This window comes from Chlamydomonas reinhardtii, chromosome 9 (assembly GCF_000002595.2).
Source record: "Chlamydomonas reinhardtii strain CC-503 cw92 mt+ chromosome 9, whole genome shotgun sequence".
In the NCBI taxonomy this organism is placed as follows: Eukaryota; Viridiplantae; Chlorophyta; class Chlorophyceae; order Chlamydomonadales; family Chlamydomonadaceae; genus Chlamydomonas; species Chlamydomonas reinhardtii.
In genome coordinates, this window is record NC_057012.1 from 2991262 (window position 1) to 3015519 (window position 24258).

The 24258-nt window shown below is 61.3% G+C and overlaps 5 protein-coding genes across 5 annotated transcripts in view; 2 read left to right on the plus strand and 3 right to left on the minus strand.

Annotated features, from left to right (window-relative positions):
• Positions 1-47: 47 nt before the first annotated feature.
• On the plus strand, positions 48-4449 carry CHLRE_09g387550v5 (uncharacterized protein). Its single transcript, XM_043065437.1, has 12 exons — positions 48-153; positions 235-336; positions 421-792; positions 928-984; positions 1149-1289; positions 1511-1591; positions 1725-1908; positions 2159-2297; positions 2473-2660; positions 2856-2964; positions 3135-3578; positions 3700-4449. The coding sequence occupies exons 1-12, from the start codon at positions 121-123 to the stop codon at positions 3824-3826; spliced, it is 1977 nt and encodes a 658-aa protein (XP_042921055.1). The 5' UTR covers positions 48-120; the 3' UTR covers positions 3827-4449.
• A 98-nt stretch (positions 4450-4547) lies between these two features.
• CHLRE_09g387500v5 (uncharacterized protein) lies at positions 4548-8964 on the plus strand. Its single transcript, XM_001694477.3, has 5 exons — positions 4548-4888; positions 5210-5420; positions 5517-5692; positions 5860-6431; positions 6596-8964. Exons 1-5 carry the CDS (start codon positions 4830-4832, stop codon positions 7006-7008), a joined length of 1431 nt encoding a protein of 476 aa, XP_001694529.2. The 5' UTR covers positions 4548-4829; the 3' UTR covers positions 7009-8964.
• Positions 8965-12941: 3977 nt separating this feature from the next.
• CHLRE_09g387502v5 (uncharacterized protein) lies at positions 12942-15557 on the minus strand. The gene is made up of 2 exons (XM_043065435.1): positions 15290-15557; positions 12942-15023 (listed from the first exon to the last, which is right to left on the minus strand). Exons 1-2 carry the CDS (start codon positions 15435-15437, stop codon positions 14998-15000), a joined length of 174 nt encoding a protein of 57 aa, XP_042921056.1. The 5' UTR covers positions 15438-15557; the 3' UTR covers positions 12942-14997.
• A 628-nt stretch (positions 15558-16185) lies between these two features.
• Positions 16186-20524, minus strand: CHLRE_09g387450v5 (uncharacterized protein). The gene is made up of 5 exons (XM_001694372.2): positions 20425-20524; positions 20056-20257; positions 19486-19664; positions 18728-19299; positions 16186-18562 (listed from the first exon to the last, which is right to left on the minus strand). Exons 1-5 carry the CDS (start codon positions 20472-20474, stop codon positions 18132-18134), a joined length of 1434 nt encoding a protein of 477 aa, XP_001694424.2. The 5' UTR covers positions 20475-20524; the 3' UTR covers positions 16186-18131.
• Positions 20525-20578: 54 nt separating this feature from the next.
• Positions 20579-24258, minus strand: part of CHLRE_09g387400v5 (uncharacterized protein) — a 26436-nt gene continuing 22756 nt past the window's right edge. The window contains exons 26-34 of the mRNA XM_043065431.1: positions 24127-24219; positions 23876-23971; positions 23615-23700; positions 23230-23366; positions 22742-22869; positions 22282-22438; positions 21964-22028; positions 21778-21827; positions 20579-21420 (exon numbers count right to left, since the gene is read on the minus strand). Coding sequence (XP_042921057.1) covers positions 20943-21420; positions 21778-21827; positions 21964-22028; positions 22282-22438; positions 22742-22869; positions 23230-23366; positions 23615-23700; positions 23876-23971; positions 24127-24219 — 1290 coding nt within the window. The 3' untranslated portion in view covers positions 20579-20942. The remainder of the gene's footprint in view (positions 21421-21777; positions 21828-21963; positions 22029-22281; positions 22439-22741; positions 22870-23229; positions 23367-23614; positions 23701-23875; positions 23972-24126; positions 24220-24258) is intronic.

The window sequence follows — 24258 nt, forward strand, 5'->3', positions numbered from 1 at the left end:
AGAGCCAAAGTCAGGGCAATGGATGTCCAATGATATAAACGGAAGCTAGTGAACTGACTTTCTGTTGCGAGTTGGCAATTTGACTTGACGCGAATCGATCGGACAGCGCACTTCCCAGTCATGGAGTCCATAGGCACCCGCCTGGAGCAGCAGGTGTGAAGCACATAATATCAAGCAGAAAGCACACTGCCTCGGACGCGTAACCGAGTCCCGGGCTGGCACTTCATGTCGCAGCTCCCTGGCTTCAAGGCCTCCTTCGGTGGAGAGGAGCTGAAACGAGCAACAGCTGCATTGGCGGGGGCGGTTGACATGGGGAAAGGCGCAGCTGAGCGCAAGGTGAGCCCCACACAGGATACCCGCTTCCCACGCAACCGCTCACGCTGCCCGTCGTCTCTGGCCCCCCATTCACCCCTCGCATAGAACACCGTAATTGCCGAGAGCACGACGGATGAGACACCTTCTTCCAGCGTACCGTCCGTGCCCTCGGAGTCCTCCCGCAGCAACGGCGCGGCCTCAGCAACGCTATCAGCACTGCTGGCTCGCACCTCCACTGCGCTCACTTCCTCCTCGGCGTCATCCTCCACGGACTTTTCCGATACCGACCTGCTGCTACGGGAACTGGCGCTAGCAGCCAACCAGTACGCGCGGCAGGAGGAGGCGGCCGCAGCTGCGGCGGAGGCGCGGAAAGCGGCGGAGGGGCGGGAAGCATCAGCAGGGGGCACGGGGCCTGTTAGCAGCAGCGGCAGTGGGCAGGACTACGACATCGTGTACCACCATGCGCTGGTGCTGCAGGTGGGACATGAAGGTCGCATGAAGGAGAAGTCACAGTGGGGAGGGGTGAATCATTTTATTGCTTGCTTGCAGCTGCCCCAGCTGTCTGACACCAGTTCGGGCCAACACGCATAGTTGTGTGAACTGATGGTGTAGGAGCTGGCGGCCAAGTTGCCGGGAGGCCACGCGGAGCAGCTGCAGCTCTTGCGGCAGGTAATCACCCGCGTCTCACTTCCAGCGCCGGGCATATGGCCGTGTCAGCGCTGCGTGAGCCTTCTCCCGCCCACCGCGCGCTCCCGCACCACTTTTCCTTGCCCAATCCCAAAGTCACGACTCAGACCTTGCCCCGGCTCCCATTCCCCACACTCTGCCACTAGGCCTGTGAGCTGTACGCCTGCGCCGCCGCGGCGCGGCCGTCCTCCCACTCGGCTCTGTACAACTGGGGCGTGGCGCTGTCCGACATGGCGCGACTGCTCAAGGAGTCAGACCCAGACCAGGCGCTCAGCTGCCTGCAGCAGGTAGGCTTTGCGGTTTGTAATATTAAGCGCCCGACCGTACCAGTACATTCGGCATAAATGCCAGTATACGGTAGATGCGGGGTGGGGAGAGGCCAGCGGGGCCTGATAAGGGTTTGCAGTCTTTGCACCCGCGCCTGCATTAGTAAGGTGCACCATCGGAGATGCCTCGGTTGCATATCGAATGACCTTAACGCGAGCGCACGTCACGCGTAACTGGACAGGCGACGCACAAGTACGCGGGGGCGCTGGACCTGCAGCCCGGCAACCCGCAGGCACTCAACAACTGGGGCCTCAACCTGCAGGTGCGTGCGGGGCCCGGCTGGCACACACGAGTATGGCGCAATGTGCTTCCTTAGACTCAGTTCGCACGCCGCACCGCTCTGACCGCTACATCTGACCTTGCCGACTAGATGTACACTTCCTTTTTACCTCTAGGAGATGTCGGGCCTGGTCCCCGCCACCAGCCCCGAGCGGGACACGCTGGTGGTGTACGCGCTGGAGAAGTTCCGGCACGCGGTGCGGCTGCGGCCGGACTTCGACCGCGGCTGCTACAACATGGGCACTGTGCTCTACAGCTATGCCTGCGCAGTTCAGGCCGAGCTGGCGGCACAGCTCAAAGGTGAGCATGCGTGCGTGTGAAGGGAAACGGAAACGTGTGTGGCGTTCGTAAGAGACATTTGGGTCAGGGCAAAGCAGGGACGCGGCGTTGGGCAAGCGCACTGGCCGGGGCAGTCGGGGGCTCGCGCAGGCAGGTTGTAGGGGTGGCGCCTCGAGGTGAGCAGCACCAAGGCACGTTTGCGGGGCGTTGCTTCTTCCGAGGGTACCACAGCTCAGCCTGATGAAGCTCGTGTGTCCCTGGTGTTTCGCAGCCGGCCGCCTGACCAGCCAGGATGCGGAGACGTCGCGGGAACGGCACGCGCGCGAGACACGAGTGCGGGCGCTGTTCACGGCGGCTGCGCAGTACATATGCCTGGCGGCGGCGCTGCAGCCGTCCCGTGACATTTACAGGTGCGGCGTCGTTGTAATGTATCACAGCCGCTTACGGTTTACATCGTTCCTGTTGGTTTGGGTGCCTTACCGTGCTTGACAAGCACCGCGCCACCCTGCACGATCGCTAAAATAATCAGTCGTGCGTTACTTAGTCATCACGCGTGCGCTACCGCGGCATTACCGCCGGCTGCAGGCGCTCGCTGGCCGTGGTAAAGCCCATGCTGCCGCTGCCGTTCCTGCGTGCCGGCTACCTGACGGCGCCGGTGGAGCACACGCTGGGCGGCCCGGCCGAGGCGTGGCGACGCGAGTGGTTCGTGCTGGACCATATGTCCCTGCGCTCGGCCTCGGCGCTGGAGAGCTCGCTTAGCAGCGCGGCGTCAGGTGTGTGGGCGGCCCGGGTTGTTTCGCAGAAACAAAAGAGGGAATGGCGTGAAGGGCGCGTGGGCCGCTGGCTCTCGTTAATGTATGCTTGAGTTAGGTCGTGCAGTGGTGGTCGGTCTCAGTGCTAGGGTATACATGGCTGTGACTTGACGTATTGCACGGTGCAACTCGTGGACTTGCTTGGGACGTGTGCAGGCGCCGGCGGGCTGGGCAGCGGCGGCGCTGTACCAACGCTGAAGATCGGGCACGCGGTGAATGAGGTGCCGCTGGTGGTGCCCCTGGAAGCCATTATCAGCGTGCGCAGGTCGGGGCTGCAGGCACTGCTGCATGGGAGGGTCAGAGACGAGGCCTCTTGCGATGTGTTTGCAGAGATCGGGGGTTCAATGCGGCCGCAAGCCACACTCACGCAACATACAGCCCGACCACCTGCGTCTCTGTCGCTGACGCACAGTACCACCGTATCTGCCTCCGCAGGTGCTATGACCCCAGCCTCCCGGAGGGTGAGGCGCTGTGGCTGCAGCTTGCGTATCCGCTCAACACCAGCAGCGCCGCCACGCACCCCCACACGCACGCCCTTGGGCTGGACGCCTTCGCCGCCTCCACACACGCCCTTGGCACAGCAGCCCAACCTCACGCCGCCCGCCCCCCTGCGGATCGCAGCAGCGCTGAGCCGTGGGCCGCCGCCGCATCTGCGGCGGCGGCTGCGAGGCCTGGTGCCTCCATATCAAGTGTCGGGCGAGGTCAGGGGCTTGCGGAGGACGGGCAGGGCGGCGCGGCGGCGGCAGCGGCTGCCTCGCTGCTCTACCCGCCTGGCTGCGCGCCGCCCTGCTGCTGCGTGTGGCTTGTGGCGGATGACGCGGACTCTGCAGACGCATGGGCGGATGCATTGCTGCTGGCGCACCACGTCGCAGTTAGTAGGTGAGAGCACGCAAATTGGGTATTGAGCCCTTGTCGGCGACGGTCCTTTAGTTCTTGCGAGTACGGTAGTTGACACTTGACAATGCCCGCCCCCCCCCGCCTGCCCCCATCCCTTATGCAGATCGCCTTACGCCCTGTCAGAAGCTCTCACGCCGGCAGCCACAGCTAACGGCGCTGCGGGTGTCCCGCCCCGCACGGCGCGGGTGAGCGGTGGCGGCGACTTGCCTGGGCTGGGACGGGCCGGATAACTTGTGCGCGCGCGTGTTCATGCACTGCAATTGCTGCCGCGTTGCAGCAGTCGTGCATCCACGGTACTGTGTGCGGCGTGGAGGCGATGGAACTGCTGGTTGACAGTGATGTCGGGAGTCGATGAAACTGCTGGTTAGCAGTGACGTCGGGCGGAGCACAAGGGTTACTGGTGGCAAAGCATAGGGTACGGTAGTTGACAAGGTGGGTGCCACCGTGAGGCCGTGTTTTGGGCCAGGCTGCGAGCTATGATTCCAGCTTAGGTCTAGGCAGATGCGAGTAGTATGACGGAGTACCCATGACAATTGACAAGTAACAGGGGCAGTGGAGTTGGAAGCAAGCTGCACACTGCTGGCACACGTTGGGACGGGGAGTCGCGCACGCATGTCTGTGGTGGAGTCCCTCCACCCAGTCCGGTCTCCCACACGGCGTAGGGGTCTCAACCCACCGTCTTCCTACGCCCCAAGGGTGGGACTTAAGCCCCCTGTCCGCCACAAAGGCGGGTTATCACGCTCATCAAGATTGCGCACATATGTAACGGAGCGGTTTCGACTTTGCCCAGCTTATTGACGTGACAGGCAATGCCCAACATTACTCTGTGGCATCGTTTACGTTTCAGATAGCGACGGAGAGAGAGAGAGACTTTCGCAGCAAGATATTTTAAAGGGCGTCGCTGTTAGGGCTCCGTCGCAATTCCAACTGGTTGCTGTGCACTAGTTCTATGTTCAAGGCCTGTTGTGCTGCGGCACGGGCGCGCTTCTCGAGAGAACCCCCATCATCGATGTGCTCGCCGTCTACAGCTCTGCGCCACTTTACCACACAGTGGAAAAAGTGTATGCTTCATAAAGTTTATTATCAAGCTCCAACGCGTACACGCGGGGCCCTGTAATAAGGCCCGCCCCTGACCCGATAGAGCTAAATATTGTCTCTGCTAAATATAGTAGCATATATCAAGGACGTGGTTTTCTACGACCCTTGAGGGTGGCCTGGGGACGGAGGGCCACCATGAGGGCCGGAGCCGGGCGCCTCAGCGCTGCTGAGCGAGCTTGCGCGGCATCTTCAAGGCAAGTCGGCGTTCTTAGACCTTTGGGCGCCAGACCTTGTCCAGTTAGCACAAGCAGCCCGGTTGGCGTCTCCGGGCGTTTCCCGGGACCGTCTAGGTGGGGACGACCTCGCCAGAGTCTAGTTCATGTTGCTTTAGTCGTCACGACGGACGACCTGGAACATGTGCATCTCTGCGCTGTGCAAAGTAGTCAGCCTCACCATCAGCGAAGCTAGCGCAGAGTTGCCAGGCGGCCCCTGCGCTTCGACTCGACAGAGAAAGAGGACGGGTACCTGAATATCAACTCAGACGTGTCATACTTGTCGGCACTCGCTGCGTGCAGGGTGATCCTTGCGCCGCTGGCTTCGTCCACCGCCAGCACATCGGGGAGAGTGCACTTGCAGGATGTTGCTCCTGTTACCAATCAGATCGCAGCCGGGCTTCACAAGCCAGGGCATCAGCGGACGGCACGCATCAGTTGCGCCGCTGCCCAGCGAGGTCACGTAGCGTCGACGTCCACTAGCACTTCTTCGGTTCCCTCGCAATTCATCTTGGTAAGCTGTTGTCACTCTTGACTTCACTCTGTCCAACTTCCGGAAATGGCGACAGCATTGGTTAACGCATCCCTGTCGGTTTTCTTGCATACGCAGTTGACCGAATGCGGCTCGCCTCCATCAGCAGCTGACGTTCAGGAGGTGCTGCCCCACCTGACTCCCAAGCAGCTGGCGGACGCAGTGTGGTGCTTCGCGCAGCACGAGGTGAAGCCGACGGCGGAGCTGATGGACGCTGTGGCGCAGGAGATCCACAGCAAGCTGGCGCACTTCAGGTGCGCACGCGGGACCAGGTGGTGGTGTTTTTTGGGGTGGGTTAGGTTTAGATGGGGCGGCACCGGCAGGCGCGTGTGATGCGAAGGTGCGGATTGGGGCGCCAGGCGGGCGTGCGGCAAGGCAGGCCTTCAGAGCGTGACAGCTTTCTCCTCACGCGGACGTGCAGGGCCCAGGACCTGAGCAACACGCTGTGGGCGTTCGCGATGCTCAAGTACCAGCCCACGGAAATCTGGTGGCAGGACTTTGAACGCCAGGTGTACGGCGCACTCACGGACCTCACGGATCGCCAGCTGGCGAACCTGCTCTGGGCGTTCGCCGTGCTGGAGCGGCGGCCAGTGGTTGCAGACACCCTGCCCGCAGCCGCCTCGGCGTCGGCCTCGACTTCTTCCTCCGCTGTGGGGTGTGCGGACGGGCTATCGTGCAGTGGCGCGGCGGCGGGAGCAGGGGCGGCGGCCAGTGGCGGGGTAGGTTGCTCTGCTGTGCCCCAGGTGGAGCTGCTGGCGGCTTCTGAGCGCCGCTCCGGCTGGGTCCTTGACCCCCTGCTTGCACACAGCTGCGCGCGTGGCTTCTCTGGCTACTCGGCCGGCAGCCTGCACCTGCTGGTGTGGTCTCTGGGCAAGCTGCACCACCCGCCGCCGGCTGCCTGGCTGGAGGGCTTCCTGCCGGCCGCGGAGTCTCAGTTTTTCCGCTTCTCGCCGACCGAGCTGTCCAACATCATTTGGGCACTGGCCAAGCTGGGTAAGCAGAGCGACCGCAGTTGTGGTGGTGGGGTGATGTACTGTGACAAGCGGCGGTGCTGGGTGCCCAGCGGTGCATAATCTGGTTTGGTCAACAGGAAGGCTGGCTGCTTGTTGATGCTTTGCGATTAGTCTGCTGACCGTTTTCTGTTGCGCCTTGTGCAGGTGTGGAGCTGCCAGGCCCATGGCTGGATAAACTGCTGCTGGTTGTGCAGTGGCGCTTCCCGTCCTTCCCCGCGCGGCTGTTGAGCATCGTGGCCTGGAGCACGGCCACGCTCAACCACCGGCCGCAGCAGGAGTGGCTGATGTGCTTTGAGGAGCAGGTCCGCGCCAAGTTCCTGGACTTCACAGGCCACGAGCTGGCGTGCGTGGCCTGGTCGCTGCGGCGGTTCGGCTACTCGACCCGCAACAACGCGGTGTTCTACATGCTACAGAAGCAGCACCGCTTCCTAGCCGCGGACTTCGAGATCCTGTCCAACCCCAAGCTGCTGCGACAGGTGCTCGGGTGGAAGGGGGAAGGGCAAAGCGGGAGCGCCTCTGAGTGCGGCAGCGATGATGAACTGAGCGGCGGCAGGTGATGTGGCTTCGCAGCAATGCATAGGCGTTTTGTTGGCCGGCAGTCCTGCAATACAGGACCTCTACTGGCATGTAGACATATGAACTCTACATGGGAGAGAAAGTATAAGATACAGGCGCAGTTGGTGCGGTACGGCTGCGAGTTACTCGGCCAGTAGCCGGGCGTTGGGCGCCAGGTAGCGGATGGCGGTACCTTGCGGCATGTCAGGGACGTCGCTGACCCGTTCTGGCGCGGCCTACTGCCCAGGCATTGAGCATGTGCTGCGTTCCTGGGGCCTTTGCTGGCCATTTTAGCTCATGTGCGGCTACGCACTGATGCTGAGAGGCGAGGCTGGGCCAGGAGCGACCATGCAGTAAGCATTTGGCATGGGGTACATCGGCACACGCAGGGGATTACGCCTAGGTTGAAGGCGATGTGGGGGGACGTTGTGGACGATTGCGCGTCGGGCGCAGGGTCCAATGCATACCCGCGAAGAATGATTTGTAGTGGTGGTTTACGCAAGCGTTTTGTGAGCATCGCGCACAAGTTAAAGGCCGAGCGCGTGGTGCTGCGGATTCTGACGCGCAGACGTGGGGTCTGCAGGCTCCTGCGGTAGCAGGCATGTGTGGCGAGATTACGAGCTGCTCAGAGAGGGCAGCCATGCTCAGGGCTAAGCAGGCAAGACCGGCGGTGTTGGCAGATGAAGGATTGACGGCCCGGCCACTAAGCTCTGAGGGTATGAACGATATCCCAGGGATGTGGGCCCTGGGCTCCATGCGTTGACGCATCAGGCGGAGAGGCGCCGAGAGACTGCGTGAGCGACTGCTGTGCAGGAAGAAGAGGAATGCACTGGTGGGAGGATGAAAATCGGCGGAGCCGGTTACCGTTGACGTGGTATGTACAATTGATTTCGAAGGACTCAGAAGATGCTTGGGAGGGATTGCGTAGGCGACTGAGGTCGGTGCGCCTGCGGGCATGCATGCAAGGAAAGGGGGCGTGCACGGTGCGTTGCCAAGCCAGGGCAGCAGCGGTTGCGCCGCGTTGCAGCTACAGGGTTGCATTTGGGGCATTGGAGAAGCGATGGGGGTTGCACGGTCGGCGTGTGGCTTTGCCCGCGCAAGACGTCGTGTGTATGTTTGAGTCACGATGGGCATTAATTTGTGCCGAAATTAGGCAGACAAGGCAGAGGCGTCGGTTTGTTTATATGATGCAGTGTCGGTGGATAGACTGGTGTGGTTTGCGGTTTGGCGGGCTCGCTGTGGTGCGCGTGCTGTTGGTATAAGGGCTGTCAAGTTGGTTTAATCCATGAAGGTGTGTGGCGTGGCTTTGTGCGATGTCCCTCAATGTGTTACGTATGGTTTTGCTGGTGCGCGGTAGTCTGGTAGGTATTTGGGCGCGCGCGCGGACGCGTTCAAGGGCCGGCGCTCCGCGGACCCGCGATTTGATGATGCAAAGAACGTGCGGCTCGTGTACAGTCGCGATGTATTTCTTTTCCGGTTAGGGCTGGTGGCAGAGAGGGTTGCGCGTGCTCCCTACCTGCTTCGGCCCGGCTGGACTCATGGAGACGAGACCGCAATCCGGATGGACGCCCACCCCGTGCCGTGCTTGGGTCGGGAGTGCCGGTGCCACGATGCGGACCGACACGTGTGAGGCGGGGCATATCGCGCCTCGCGCGTCGTCTTCTATAAAACAAACCCTTTGATTCCTTTTTTGTGTCATGTCGGGTGACGAGGAGGACTGATGGATGAGTGGTTTTGCCTGTTTGAATTTTTTCATGGCCCATCGGCGGCAGCCCCTGTGCCCATGGCGGGGTGGTCGAGTGTCGGGAGCCGACAATACACTATACAGCCGCTGGCCAGGCCAGTGCGCGATCTTGGTGATGGCTTTGAGGATGCCGGGACGAGGACGAAGAATCGAGGGAGGAGGACGAGCGTGCGGGTGGTAGGAGAGACATGAATGGCTGTAAGTGGACAGAGGATGCGGCTCTCCAGTCCATGCTCTCGAGTCCAGGGCGGCAGCAGCTTTGCAAGGTGCAGCGGAGAGCAGGGGCGTGACGGAATGCGCATCAGCAAACTTCCAGCCAGCCAGCAACTTTTCGGTACAGTGAATCCGGCGTTCGACCAGCCGCGCACTCCTGCCCTGTCGTTGCAAATTGATTGCCATCTTCTGGGGTCTGGGAATTAGCTGCACCCTGCGGGACTTCACGAACCTGCCTTGACACTGTCCCATCACACGCACACGCGGATGTCATGGCAATTACAGCAGAGGGGAGGAAGCACGACGCCCAGGGAGCACTGGCAGGGTTCTGATCTCAAGCAGCGCATGCGCTGCAGGCCAGACTGCTGGCAGTTATTGACTCCTTACTGCCGTGTAGCGTTACAAACCGCCACGGCCCCAAACGACAATCCCAATCTCTCAAACCGACAATAGCCTCCACTCATGCCTCAAGCGGCCTAGCAACTCATTCGTGGCCCTCAGCGGCCTCCTACCTCCGGCCTCGCAGCTCCCGATAACCCCACCAAGTCCGCCGTGCCCGCCCCAGCCCGCCCGTGTTGAGGTTGCACTAGTGGCCGAAAGTGCTGCCAGTACTGGGTGTGTCGCATGTATGAAGTGCCTGATAGCAGCAGAGTCCAGACAACCACGCACGCCGCAGCGCCCACGGGTGCCACCACATTAATCCGCGGCGGCACCAGGGGGGGCGGGTGGGTTGTCACCGTCCCGGCAGAGGGACGATCCGAAATACAGTACAGAAGCACAACGGCAGATAAGGCGCCGTGTGCTCCTGACGCGTACAAGACCCAGCTCGGTTCGGCCCCATGCACAGGCACGTACCCGAGCGTCCTGCGCCGTGCGTGACTCTAACGCAACACGGCAGTTACGTCGCAATAACTAGACTTATCTCCACTGCGCTGCGATAAGTCAGCGCTTATTGACTCCTTACTGCCGTGTAGCGTTACAAACCGCCACGGCCCCAAACGACAATCCCAATCTCTCAAACCGACAATAGCCTCCACTCATGCCTCAAGCGGCCTAGCAACTCATTCGTGGCCCTCAGCGGCCTCCTACCTCCGGCCTCGCAGCTCCCGATAACCCCACCAAGTCCGCCGTGCCCGCCCCAGCCCGCCCGTGTTGAGGTTGCACTAGTGGCCGAAAGTGCTGCCAGAGTTTGGTAGTAGTCCTCAACGCCGGGAGGTCATGGTGCGGGCGACGGCAGCCCTGGTGGCTGGGCTTGATTGGCTTCGCGTATGCAGCTCTTCTCGCAAAGCGCTTGGCCCAACGGCCGGTCATGCAAACCAAGGTGCGGTCGGCGGTGATGGCGGTGGCGTTCGTGCCCTTGCGCTACCGAAATCATGTGTCTCGAACACCGCGGAGCGCTCCGCCCATCGCCTAGCTTGCGCACGAACGTACGGTCCTAGTTGCACACTCAACAGCGGTCAATAGAACGAGCTTCGTGCTTGGGGATATTGGCTGCACGAGCAGCACCATCACGCGGGGATGAGCGCCGCCGGAGGCGCCGCCGGCACCTGCTGCAGGCGCAGGGCGACGCCAACGCGGGGCCTGACAGCGCCACACTCCGTCGGTCATGGGCGGCCAATGGTCACTACCAGAAGACAAGCAGCAATAGGAACACGACTGGCTTTGCAAGGGCCATGATACCAGACTCACAAACGTATCAGGTGCACCAATGGCCACGACAGAAACACACATGCGTTATCCCGCGTGCGCCAGCCATGCAGACGACGCCGGGGCGTTACAGGGAAACACATGCATCCTTGTTCAGGTGTGTGGCTTGTGGGCAGCTGTGGCCGTCCGTGTGCCCAGGAAAGGTAACAGTGCGTGTTGGCACGTGTTGGCACGAACCACTGGAGACCTCGGTACTCTCTACCGGCCCCCAGGGCCATGCCATAACACGTGTTGACGTTGTAGGCTGCTCGGAACAACCTTGGGAATAATAACAACGTCGTGACTCGAAGCTGGGACAGGCTAGCCAACATGCGCCACGCAGGAGAAGGCGCGAGTTGCAACACTAGAGCGGTTTTACGTACGCGAGTCACGCGCGGCAACCTGCCCTTCGTTCACCCGCGCCGTCGTGGTGTAGGATGCGGGCAGCCATGCCCAGCCGTGCAGCATGGCCACGAACACTAATTTCTTTCTTGCTAGCTAGGTGCCATGCTTGAGATTTGCAGTGTCTTGCATAAGAGTCACTACCAATCAAGCAGTAGGTACACCCATAGATAGCATCACCCCGGCGGACGCAGGACAGGCGCGCACGTGAATGTTTGCCTCCAAACGCCGCGGGGATGCATGCACACAATGTCCCGTACGTGCCGATACCGTACGCCACGGCAGCTGTGGGGTGTACCGTAATAGCAGGGAGGGCAACATGAAGGGTAACACCTCAGCAACCCCAGCAAGGCTGGCCTGGTCGAGCGGCGCGGAGGGGTGAAGGATACCCGGCACGCGTGGAACGCGCAATGTATCTATAGTGATAGAAGGCGTAGTGATGGGAGGAAATAAGGAGCACTCGGGGCCGCGATGGCGGGTTGGATGCGCCACGGGCCCCGGCCCAGCCAAAGGGAGCGAACGCTGGGCGGAGCCGGTGGGTGAGCGACTCGAGGGACGTGCCAGTAGTGAACAGCAGTGGCGGATGGGTCATCCAATGTGAGAGATGATACAGCCACGCCGGCAGCCAAACTCCGCACTCGACCACGTACGGGCACGTCGTGGTACTGCTGTGAGGAGGCCGGGCTGAGTTGGGATGCCTGCCAAGCCTGGCTACCCACATGTGAGCCTGTGTCGCCATACGCTCTTAATAGTAATGACATATAGCACACTGCTCCTAGCACTTCGGTGATAAGTAATTGCCCCGCCGGGTGAAGTAAGGCCGGGGCTGAAAGGAACCAAGGTTGGTTCCCTAGGCGTCCACTCGCGAGTGGGCAGGCGACACATACAGTTGGCATTGACGTGCGTTGCGGAACTAATGCGTACGTTGGCTTGGGTCTCTGGGTTCATGAGGCATTGACAGAACACGCTGCCCCTGCTATGGCTCTGACGAAGTAACATGTATGCATACATGTCCTGAAGGATTGGCAGGGAGCGTGCCGCACAGCACGCAAGCCGCGTGACTACGGTAAGCATGAGGCCATAACGTGACACAGATGCCGTGCCATACAGGCGGCCAACGCTACGGCACAAGCCAGCTTGACGCGTCCACAGATACATACATGGCGCCTGACACCTGGATAGGAGCTATCAGTCTGACTGTGGGGTCGATGCTACCCCGGCATGGATCTGGGTTGAACGGTTGGTGGTACCATCGCGCGGGCATGGCGGGTCGAGTAGCGTGTTTCATGCACGGCACTCCCGCTAACCAGCTACACACCGCAGTGTACTGGTTATCCAACAACTACATTCAGACCATTCTGGTATCCCACTCAAACCTGCGCCAAGTGTCAGGAAAAGCGCTTGCCAAGTCGGCTACCCGCTTTCACAGGATGGCGAGCGGGTGACTGGCATGTGTACAGGCGGGTGGGCCAACAAGAGGGGAGGGCGGATGGGTGCCGTGACTTGGTGGTGGGCCCCACCGCGAGCAGCAACAGCCCAGCCCAACACACGGGCGCCATCCAAACCCACCAGGCAGGCTGTAATCCCAGCTCCGACCGTATCTCGCAACAAAATGTTGGTTGCGCAGGGTCGGGCTCACTGCGTGACACAGCGTCCGATGCCTGGTGCAGGGCACGAAGGCATGTTTATGCGTCATGCGGTAGAGTTATGCGTCATGCGGTATTGTTATTGGCTGGGCATAGCATGCTGGCCGAACTGCACAAAACTCCACATCGCTCACTGAGGGCGAAATATCCGGAAAAACAAATTCGGCACTTGGGCCTAGTGCACACATCGAATGCATATAGGTTGGCTTGGGGTGCGTCAGCCAAACTACAAGGGTGGTGCCGCGTGATAGTATGATGTGCGTGCGGACCTCAAGACGTACAGGGTGACGCATGATCACGTAAGCCCGCTCCGTTGTCAACACGAAGCAATAGCGAGGCGCAGGCTTGCCGTGCACGGTACACTCAAGGCGTATTGCGACAGGGCACGCAGCAGGGCACGCAACAAGTCGAAGCGTCCATAACGACAGGGCAGGCAGCATAATTGCATGCGGCACACAGGCCATATCGCAAGACACATGATGCGAGGCGCAAAGCCTGTTGCTGGCGGCACACACGCCGTATCCGAACGTGGCGCTCAGACCACACATTGTCCACAACGCAAAGGCATGTACAACGAAGGCACGTAAGCATTTCAATGCCGTCTATAATCCACAACGCAAGAGTGTGGAGCCCGTTGCTTGCGGCACACAGGTCGTATCATAAGGGCACGTATGCCATCTATTACCCAAAAGCAAGGGTGCGAAGCCGTTGCTTGCGGCACACAGGTCACATCATACGGGCACGTATGCCGTGAATTGTCCATAAAACAAGGGTGCGGAGCCCGTTGCTTGCGGCGCACAGGCCGTATCATAAGAACACGTACGCGGCGCATTGTCCATGAAGCAAGGGCGCGGAGCCCGTTGCCTGCGGCACACAGGCCGTATCATGAGGGCACGTACGCCGTGAAGTGTCCATGGAGCAAGGGCGCGGAGCCCGTTGCCTGCGGCGCACAGGCTGTATCATGAGGGCACGTACGCCGTAAATTGTCCATGAAGCCAGGGCGCGGAGCCCGTTGCTTGCGGCGCACAGGCCGTATCATAGGGGCACGTATGCCGTCCATTGTCCATAAAGCAAGGGCACGGAGCCCATTGCTTGCGGCGCACAGGCCGTATCATAAGGGCACGTATGCCGTCCATTGTCCATAAAGCAAGGGCGCGGAGCCCGTTGCTAGCGGCGCACAGGCCGTATCATAGGGGCACGTATGCCGTCCATTGTCCATAAAGCAAGGGCGCGGAGCCCGTTGCTTGCGGCACACAGGCCGTATCATAAGGGCACGTATGCCGTCCATTGTCCATAAAGCAAGGGCGCGGAGCCCGTTGCTTGCGGCGCACAGGCCGTATCATAAGGGCACGTATGCCGTCCATTGTCCATAAAGCAAGGGCGCGGAGCCCATTGCTTGCGGCACACAGGCCGTATCATAAGGGCACGTATGCCGTCCATTGTCCATAAGGCAAGGGCGCAAAGCCCGTTGCTTGCGGCGCACAGGCCGGATCCCAACGGCACACACGCCCCTTCCCCAAGGGCACGCGGGCCCTGCGGCCTGGATAGGCAGACAGGAGAAGTACCGCGCCAAAAGTCCTGAGGGTCTTGGGGAGGTGGGGGTGGCACAATGGAAGATGTGGAAAGGTATTGCACAAAGCTGTGAACTGTAAAGCGACGGGTAGACACGAAGGCACGGCAAGCAGGACCGCGCATGGCAAGCAAGTAGCCCGCCCGCACAGCTGTGCATGCCCTTTTGCTTTCAGTGACTTGCCGAACGCCTTGTCCGCAACGCTTCGCGCGCCTTTGCTCCGCTTGAAAGCTCCGCTCTGCTCCGATTTGCTCCCGAATGCGGCCCCCGAACCAAAGCGTGGTTCAAAGCGCCAGAGAAGCTTCGAAGGGCATTCCCTTACGATCAGAGAGCGAGCGTGATCAAGCTAAGGGGTTCCATTGAGCAGGATCGCGCAACAAAACGCTGCAACTCCGTCTGAGTATATATTAAACGCTTATTCGGTCCATACATGGTCAAGTATAGTTAGAACCAGGTATAGGATTGCAAAGAAAGTCCAGAAATGTAGGGAACGTTTAAGTGCGACACACTGAGGTCACCGTCCCGGCAGAGGGACGATCCGAAATACAGTACAGAAGCACAACGGCAGATAAGGCGCCGTGTGCTCCTGACGCGTACAAGACCCAGCTCGGTTCGGCCCCATGCACAGGCACGTACCCGAGCGTCCTGCGCCGTGCGTGACTCTAACGCAACACGGCAGTTACGTCGCAATAACTAGACTTATCTCCACTGCGCTGCGATAAGTCAGCGCTTATCCTGGCACGTCTCTGTACTTTCCTGCGGTCATCCATACGTCGCGTCATTAGCGAAGTGCTTGCTAGTGAAGCTCCAGGCTAGCAATAAACATCACGAAAGAAGTTAGTGTCAGCGGCAAAGGGGTTACTTGTTATCATTGTGGTGCAGTGGGGGAGTCAAAGAAAGAAAGTGCCAGATGGTTTATTTTCTGCGCCGGCCTCAACGTTTTGACACTCGCCATGCCGCACCCTCCTTTCTGCCGTTCTCTTTCCTCTTGTCCTCGCATGTACGTACTACTCCTGGCTCACCGCGGATGCCTGGCTGTGTTCCAGGTGGGTCTCTTGGGGTTCGCGTTATCACAACGCATCGCAGCCTTCGCTTGCTTGGTAGTCTGCGGCCAGTCTGCGCCAGCCCAGCCTCTAACAGCCGTATACACCAGCTGAGAGTCACAAGCATTAGGACGCCGGAGTGGCGCAGCTTGGCGCGCGGTTATCTCGTCAAAGGTAACGTAGCAGTTGCGGTCGCTGCTCATGCTCACGCTTTTCTTTTTGCTTGTGCTAGCTCACTGGCCTCGGCTCTACAACGTCATGTTCGCTTGTGCGTGTTGCGTTTTTTCAAGCATTTTCAACCCCATCCCCCGCAAATCCCCCCAGGGACCCACCGACCGACACCTGACTGCACAACACCGCTTCATCGGGGGGGGGGGGGGGGTAATTCACTGCTTCACCAACCTGCCTTAACACTGTCCCCGTCGCTGCGTCGCACATCCATTTACCGGTAATACCGCAATGGTGCCAATCGAATCGTCTTGTAGCCAATCGACGAGTCTTCACATGCGCGGGATTTCATTCATGGGCATGTTTACGCCCGTCCGCCTATTCTGCATCACACCCAATCTAGTGTAGTCCCCCGCAACGGTAGCCCTGGCGAGCCTTAGAGAGGGGCTCTATCGCGCTGCGCCCAGTGCCCGCATCTTGTGGATGCCCTCACTCCTGAGGCACGTGGCGTCTACACAGCGTAGGGATTGGGCCCTGTTACGGTGTTACCGTCAACACTGGTCCATGTTGGGCGCTGTTGTATGATAGGCCCATCCACCCACGGATGGATCCTCAAATCTGGCTGGTCGGAGGAGGCTGCGGGAACAGGGCCGCCGGCCCGCCGCAACGCCTTTGCGCGTAGGAATGCGATAGTGCAGGGTGATTGTACAATCCTCATGTTACAGGCCGCACTCATCTTCACTTCTGGCACTCCCGTGTACATGTCCGCGGCCGTTTGCCAATTCTTCGGTTTTGTTGTTCTTCTGCACACGCCATCGCAGAGTATGTATCCACTTAGTCCTATCACCCTACTGCGGCACAGCACTCTCATCACCAACACTGCCGCCGCACCTTGCGTGCTCAGGTTCCTCACTGCTTCCCGTCGCACAGTCACGGTGTACCCCGGTGTACATCAGGCGTGCGCACCCCTTCCGGGAGGCCGGGTTGCGCGGCAGGCCATTGTACTTGAACGCCGACGTCCTATGTACAGTAGCCGCAGACTTTTGCTTGCAACCCACCGACGGAGCACTTCCTATCATAAACTGGCCCCATGCGGCGTCCCACCCGCCCGCCCTGTACAGCGCCCTCCACGCCCTCCTGTACAAATACCGTGAGCCTGATATGTGGACGCATCTCATAATCGCCTCATGCAATACTCGGTGAACGGCGCTTCCAGCCGTGACATCGTTCTCCGTCTCCAACACCAACCATAAACAATGGCTAAGACGAGCTGCGTGCCTTTCGACTGCACACTGGCGCACAAAAGGCACACACAAGTGCACGCGTCCGTGCCGCCCGGACGGTTGGGCCATGTTGCCCGCTTCTCCCTTGTCCATCTCTCCATACCCCTTCCTATAACTCGCATTACGAAAAGGAATGTTTGATACTCTCCCACACTCCTGCCCCGACCCTCCTGCGCGTTTCTACAAGCTCACCTCGCTACGTCACACCCCCTCGAAAGTCTTGACCAAGGCTGCGTTTGCTACTCTGTTACCGCACTCCAGCTATCCGCGTTTCTGTGAACTCATGCGCCCCTCATCACTTTATTTGGGCTCTCGGTACGCGCCAGCGTCAAATTTGCGCATTGTTCCGGAGGCAGCTTGGACGCACATTATTCTGGTATGCTTCAACCTGTGTGCGCAAACTCCAGCATTGCACGTCAGCGACTGACGTAAGCTAGAGCCCCACGCCACAAGCTGGGCACCCACAGCCCCGTCCAGCCTCACTGGTGCTGCCTGCAACCTGAACCACACACACAACTCCCTCCGCCTGCACCTGGCTTAGTCCCAGCATGCGCTGGCCTTGACGCAATCCGCGACACGACATGATGCACATTCAACCAATATACCAAGTTAGAAAAGCAGTAGAAGACACTCGCAACAAGAATATACTTATGTCAGAGTCGCGTACTGAGAACGCATACGTTGCACGTGGTATGTCCACGCATGCGGTGGAATGGAAACCACCTTAAACTCACTTGCCCCATGACAGCCGCGCTGTAAACGGTAAACTGGTCTATTTACTGCTTGCTGCGTGTATGCAGCACGCCAGCTCCAAAGCCCAATATACATGAAGTGGCATACACCACCCACACCAGTAGCCCACACCTCGCAAGTCGGTCAATCAAACTCGCGCACACGTTATTACTTACGCACTTCCAGTGCCGCGCCGCCACCTGGTGTACCTCGAACGCGCGACACACGCACAAAGTTTGCATAGGCATAGACACCAAGGCGGTGCCAGGCAACGCATACAACACACGACGCCTGCTGGCAGCTACAACAATGCACACCAGCTCCTAGCAATGCCTGGAATACGCTTGCTGCATGGAACTCATGAATGTGCGCATACACACACGACACCGCCGCACTCTAATATGCTACTGCGCTACATAAACAGAAGCCCCTATACAAGACACAAGGTCAACCACCAATCAGCCGCGCAAGCGAGGGTCGACTGATCTACCGACATGAATCCCTGACAGCAGCAGGGCCGCTATCATACCGCTGCCTGTGCCGCGCCCTGCAGTCGTCCACGACTGGCCTGCTGCCCCGGAGCTCGTGCGTGTTGCCGTTTGCACGGGGCCGACAGGTGTGCGCCGCCGGCCGGTGCTTTACGGAACGCTCTCCCCGCCAAGGCCGCCGTTGTGGTTGCGGCGATTGTCGTCGTCCTGCTCGCCGGAGGAGGCCGCGGCGGCCTTCCACCCGAGCACCTGTCGCAGCAGCTTGGGGTTGGACAGGATCTCGAAGTCCGCGGCTAGGAAGCGGTGCTGCTTCTGCAGCATGTAGAACACCGCGTTGTTGCGGGTCGAGTAGCCGAACCGCCGCAGCGACCAGGCCACGCACGCCAGCTCGTGGCCTGTGAAGTCCAGGAACTTGGCGCGGACCTGCTCCTCAAAGCACATCAGCCACTCCTGCTGCGGCCGGTGGTTGAGCGTGGCCGTGCTCCAGGCCACGATGCTCAACAGCCGCGCGGGGAAGGACGGGAAGCGCCACTGCGCAACCAGCAGCAGTTTATCCAGCCATGGGCCTGGCAGCTCCACACCTGCACAGGGGGCAACAGATAACGGTCAGAAGACTAATCGCAAAGCATCAACAAGCAGCCAGCCTTCCTGGCGACCCAACCAGATGATGCACCGCTGGGCACCCAGCACCGCCGCTTGTCACAGTACAATCACCCCACTATTGCAATTGCAGTCGCTCTGCTTACCCAGCTTGGCCAGTGCCCAAATTATGTTGGACAGCTCGGTGGGCGAGAAGCGGAAAAATTGAGACTCCGCGGCCGGCAGGAAGCCCTCTAGCCAGGCAGCGGGCGGCGGGTGGTGCAGCTTGCCCAGAGACCACACCAGCAGGTGCAGGCTGCCGGCCGAGTAGCCGGAGAAGCCACGCGCGCAGCTGTGTGCAAGCAGGGGGTCAAGCACCCAGCCGGAGCGGCGCTCAGAAGCCGCCAGCAGCTCCACCTGGGGCACAGCAGAGCAACCTACCCCGCCACTGGCCGCCGCCCCTGCTCCCGCCGCCGCGCCACTGCACGATAGCACGTCCGCACACCCCACAGCGGAGGAAGAAGTCGAGGCCGACGCCGAGGCGGCTGCGGGCAGGGTGTCTGCAACCACTGGCCGCCGCTCCAGCACGGCGAACGCCCACAGCAGGTTCGCCAGCTGGCGATCCGTGAGGTCCGTGAGTGCGCCGTACACCTGGCGCTCAAAGTCCTGCCACCAGATTTCCGTGGGCTGGTACTTGAGCATCGCGAACGCCCACAGCGTGTTGCTCAGGTCCTGGGCCCTGCACGTCCGCGTGAGGAGAAAGCTGTCACGCTCTGAAGGACTGCCCTGCCGCACGCCCGCCTGGCGCCCCGCACGCCCGCCTGGCGCCCCAATCCGCACCTTCGCATCACACGCGCCTGCCGGTGCCGCCCCATCCGAACCTAGGACACCCCCAAAACACCACCACCTGGTCCCGCGTGCGCACCTGAAGTGCGCCAGCTTGCTGTGGATCTCCTGCGCCACAGCGTCCATCAGCTCCGCCGTCGGTTTCACCTCGTGCTGCGCGAAGCACCACACTGCGTCCGCCAGCTGCTTGGGAGTCAGGTGGGGCAGCACTTCAGCCACCTCGGCAGCGGTGGGCAATGAGCCCGCGGGGTCCATAACCTGCGCGAGCACGGGTGGACATAATATTAGCGGGTGGGTAGTAGAAGCCGGCGGTCGTGAGACGTCGTGAGCAGGGCTCGCTCCAGCCAGCCGACGAAACCCTTCTTGGCCTCTCGGGCCATGCACCGAAACGCAAACTAGGTCTTAGGGAAGAAGGCCACGAACGCCATAGCAATGGCCAGCAAGACTGATATCAGAGCCGCGGGACGGGTGTTGCGATGTCGGTGGTGATGAAATCATCAACGACAACATAATATGCCTTCTAAGGAGCTGCCAGCCACCTAGGACCAGAAGTGAGAACGCCTCCAGACAGGAGGGCGAGATTCAACAAGGGCGCGGGCTCTCGCGTGACAAAAATTGGACAGCAGCGGTTGGGCTAGTGCTCGCGCACCTGGAAGGCGCTGGACGATATGAGCGATAAATATGACGTTGATGCCGAGTCGTTGGGCGCCGTGTGCTGGGCTGCTGAAGACTGCACGTTTGAGGAAATCCGCCCAGGATGCCTCAGCTCCGGGTTCACATACTGCTGGCGTTGCCGCATCGGTGCGCCAGCACGTTGAGGTGTGAACCTAAGTAGGGGGCAGGAGAGCAGCCTGCGTGCGTTTGCGACATGGAGAGGAGCGGAGAATTTGGTTACCGCACCGCACCGCACTTCGCTGCTTAGAGTCTCGCAACTGTAAGTTTACTCCATTCCCAAGGCAGGTGGAGCAAGACCAGCGACAGCGCGCGATGCCTGCGCTCGGGCGCCCTCGCTGCTCACCTCGCCCTTGCTTGCGCCCCACGCTGGCGCAAAACGTTTCCTTGCCGCATTTCAGAACCACAAATATGAGTCTTTGAGCAAGACGAGAACTGCGTGAAGCAGTGCCCAGACGAGCGGTTGAGGCAAACGTTCGCGTGTATGGAAAGGGCGGGCACGACACGATGTGTATACAGCAGTACAGCTCAAGTAAGTTTTAAGCCAAGTGGCGAAATGTTGACGAGTGCAGTGGGATTCCATCTTCGGAAGACGCAACGACACTGCGCCGCACCCAGCATTATCAATACTACTTCATACACGACGGTATCGTATCACGACACTATCAGCGAACGGGAACGGCGTGCAGTGCGTCGATTGACCGTAACATTCACCAAAACGCAGCGCTCAAACCCATTCCAACGCAGCTTTATAAGGATCCAGGTTATAAAAGCTTCAGAGTCCACGCAGCGCCACCTCAAGAAGTCGCTCGCCACCCAGAGAAGAGGCCCGCGCAAGTGGTGGCGACATTTCAAGTGCTGGACTTACGTGCTGGACCGGTCTTCGTCCGTCCACAACATACGCACACTGCGCAGCAAACCACCCAGCGCTCCCAGCTCAGCCGCCAGCTTTCTCCGCTCGAAGTACACGCCGCAGTCCAGCGAGTCGCACACAACGCCGCCGCACCCCGCGTTGTACGAGTTGAGGTCGCAGGCTGCCACGCCAGCGCCACGTGCGCCCCTGCCGCCCAACCCTGCGCCGTGGCATCCACCGCGGCCGAAGGTGGCTGCCGCGCCGCCCCTCTGCCCTCCTCCCCATCCTCCGCCGCCACTGCCTCCAGGCGCGGCGGCCGCACCCGGTCCAGCCGCTGCTGCGGCGCCGTGCTGTGTCTGCAGCGGCAGTGGCACGACGCGGCCGCCGCCGCCGCCGCAGTGCAGGCACATGCGCACCATGTGGGTGTGCTGCCGCTCCAGTCGGGCCACCTGCGCCGCCAGCAGCGCCAGGGAGGCCTGCGGGTCGCGCCTGGGGGCCGGGCCGGGGCAAAGGAGGGCGGGGAAGGGCAAGGGCGAGCACCGGGCGACTATGAGCGGTGCTGGGTAGGACAGGAGAGGAGGAGCGTGGAGAGGCTCTGGCGCGAGGCTGGGAATGACGCCAGCTAACTAGCATACCGTACACAGGCCCATAGGATAGCACATTCTGTGCAAGCGCACAGGCGCAGCTGTGGCGCTGTATCACCGGACACCTTGCAACTGCTCGGCTGTGTGCCGCCCGCCATCCCGGTGTTTCACTTCGCCTACTTCATCTTGCCAGCACCTGCCCCTTCCCGGGCCTCAAGGCCTCAACACATTCAACCCCAAGCCAAGCCAAGCCCGCACTCACTTGCACACATCGCACAGCGGCTGTGCCGCACGCGTGAGCTGGTCGCAGACCTGTGGCAGGGCAGGTGTGTAATCAACATTACCGCCGACAGCCAGGCTGACGAAGCGCCCCAACGCCTGCGGCACACCCAACGTGGCCCGCTGCCAGCCGCGTGCGAGCTGGGCTTTCGGCAGGTCAGGCACCCACCACGCAGTGCCGAGACAGGTAGAAGCGGTCAATGGTGCCGCCCGCGGCCGCGCCCGCCAGCATGCCTGCACACCACAGCCCGCGTATGTGCAGTCAGTGGGCGCCACCAATTGTGCACGAGTCTCGCGCGACGTCCGAGGCATGCGTAAGACAGATAGATAATCTGCTGCCGTTCTGGTGCGTCAGAATTGTCAGTCGCAACCACCGCCACGTGATGGCGACCACTGATAGTTCTGCGCCCGTTGCCCTGTGTTATCGCACCCAGGACACCCACCACCAACGTGCCCCGATGTTAAACAACTGAACCTCCGTGCGCACCTGCCACGCCAGCCGCTTGCAGCCCCGCCGCCCCGCCGCCGCCAAAGCCGCCGCCGCCACCCGTGGCGAGCGGCAGCGCACCCGCCGGCCGCTTCTGCGGCAGCATGCGCTGCGGCCGCGGCATCTCGGCGAACCAGGCGCGCACGTCGGCGCCCACCTGTGCGGCCACACCAGTGCAAGGGGCACCTCAACGCGCTGCCTGTGTAGTGGCCCGCCAGGGAGTGACAGGCATGCTGCCCACCCCCACCCGGGGCCAGGCGCCGGAACTTGGCAGCCACTGGGCGGCGATTTCGAGCATAGCAAACGGACAAGGCCTGCAATACCTTCGCAACCCCACGCAAGCTTACGACCACTAGCCAGCTGCACCTGCGGTCGGCCACCGCACCCGCGCAACAGAACGGTATCCTGCAACCGGCAACGACCAGCCCCACCCCGACACCCCGCCCCGACCCCCACGTACCAGGCTGAGCACTCGCTCCAGTGCGGGTATGATTTGCTTGGTGATGTAGTAGGTGCCGTTGAGCCGCAGCGAGCCGCCCGCCTCCACCAGCGCCCAGGGACTCACGGCGCTGTCCACCAGCCGGGCGCCTGGGGGGGCGGGGAGAGAGGGGGTGGCGGGTGTGGGCATACCGTGATACCGGGACCCAGGAACACCTCAGCACGGAGCGAACCTAGGGGCAAACGGCCTCATATGCACGCATTTGTGCTACTTCACTCCTAACGCATCCATTTGCATCAGCGCGAGGAGCAGTGCCTCAGAGGCCTGAACGAGGTCCACTGGGGGGTGTTGCTACCTGACGGGCCATGTTTGTGCGTGTGCGCCATCTGCCCGTGCCACTCAACACGCGGCTTCATGCCTGTTCTTTCGCGCCGCTATTCCAAGTACACACCCGCTTTCCCATACACGCCCCTTAAAACTCTCACACCCCAAGCATCCCTCTCGCTCACCCGGCTCGGCGTGCACCACCACGTACGGCACCCGCTCGGCGTACTTGGGCTCGGCCCGCGGGTCAGCCGCCATGGCGCGAGCCGCCACCTCGGCGGCGGGCGGCATGGTGGCGGCGTTGGCGGAGTAGGTGCCCAGCCTGTGGTGCAGGGCAGTGCAGGGCAGAGCAGGGGGCAGGGCGGTGTTTGGATGGTGCGCGGCGCAACCGGATCAGGGTTAGGGCTGGGGTCAGGGCTGGCTGCTGGTGTCTGGCTGCTGTAGGGCAGACACGCGAGTGCCGCACTACACGGTAAGTGCGCGCAGCCGTGTGGGTCCGGAGGAGCGGGGGCCGGCAGGGCTCCGCCTTGCCTGGCCGGCCCCAGCCCCGCCTGGCCGCACGGCGCGCACCTGACTTCCTTGGCGAATATGAAGTCCTGCACCGACACCCGGTTGGACAGGATCTTGGTCCACTGCCGCTGCAGGTAGGACTTCACCTGCGCGTGTGGTGGAGGCGAGGGAGGAAGGGTGGGCGGCTGGCAGGCGTTGGCGAAGGCATTGCCGGGATGCCGCAATCCACGGGAGCCGGGATGCGCGCGGCCCACCGGCCCAGGCGAGCTCCGGGTGTTGGCCCACCTGGGGCCGCATGCACCCACGCCCACGCACACGCACCCCGCTGAGGTCCTTGCTCCCGAACAGCAGCCGGATGCTCTGCTCCAGCAGCTTGGCCACCGCCGGGCAGCTGTCGCGCCGCACCGTCTCAATGCCCTGCACACACGTTGTGTTCGTGCGTCGTTACATGCTGCGTCGTCACACGGCAATATTGGAGTGTATGCCGGCCGCACTGCTGGCCGTCGCCCGCGAAGCGCAGACCCCAGCCCAGTACAAACCGTGTGCGCCCAGCAAAGCCGTCCATCTCTTACCTTAGCGTCAAATGTGGGGCTGGCCTGTGTTGGGGACTCGTAGGAGAACCCCACGTAGCGCTTCTTGGTCTGCAGCAGGCACGGGTGGTACACCTGTGGCCGCGGCGGCAGAGGGACAGCGGGCAGCGGGGA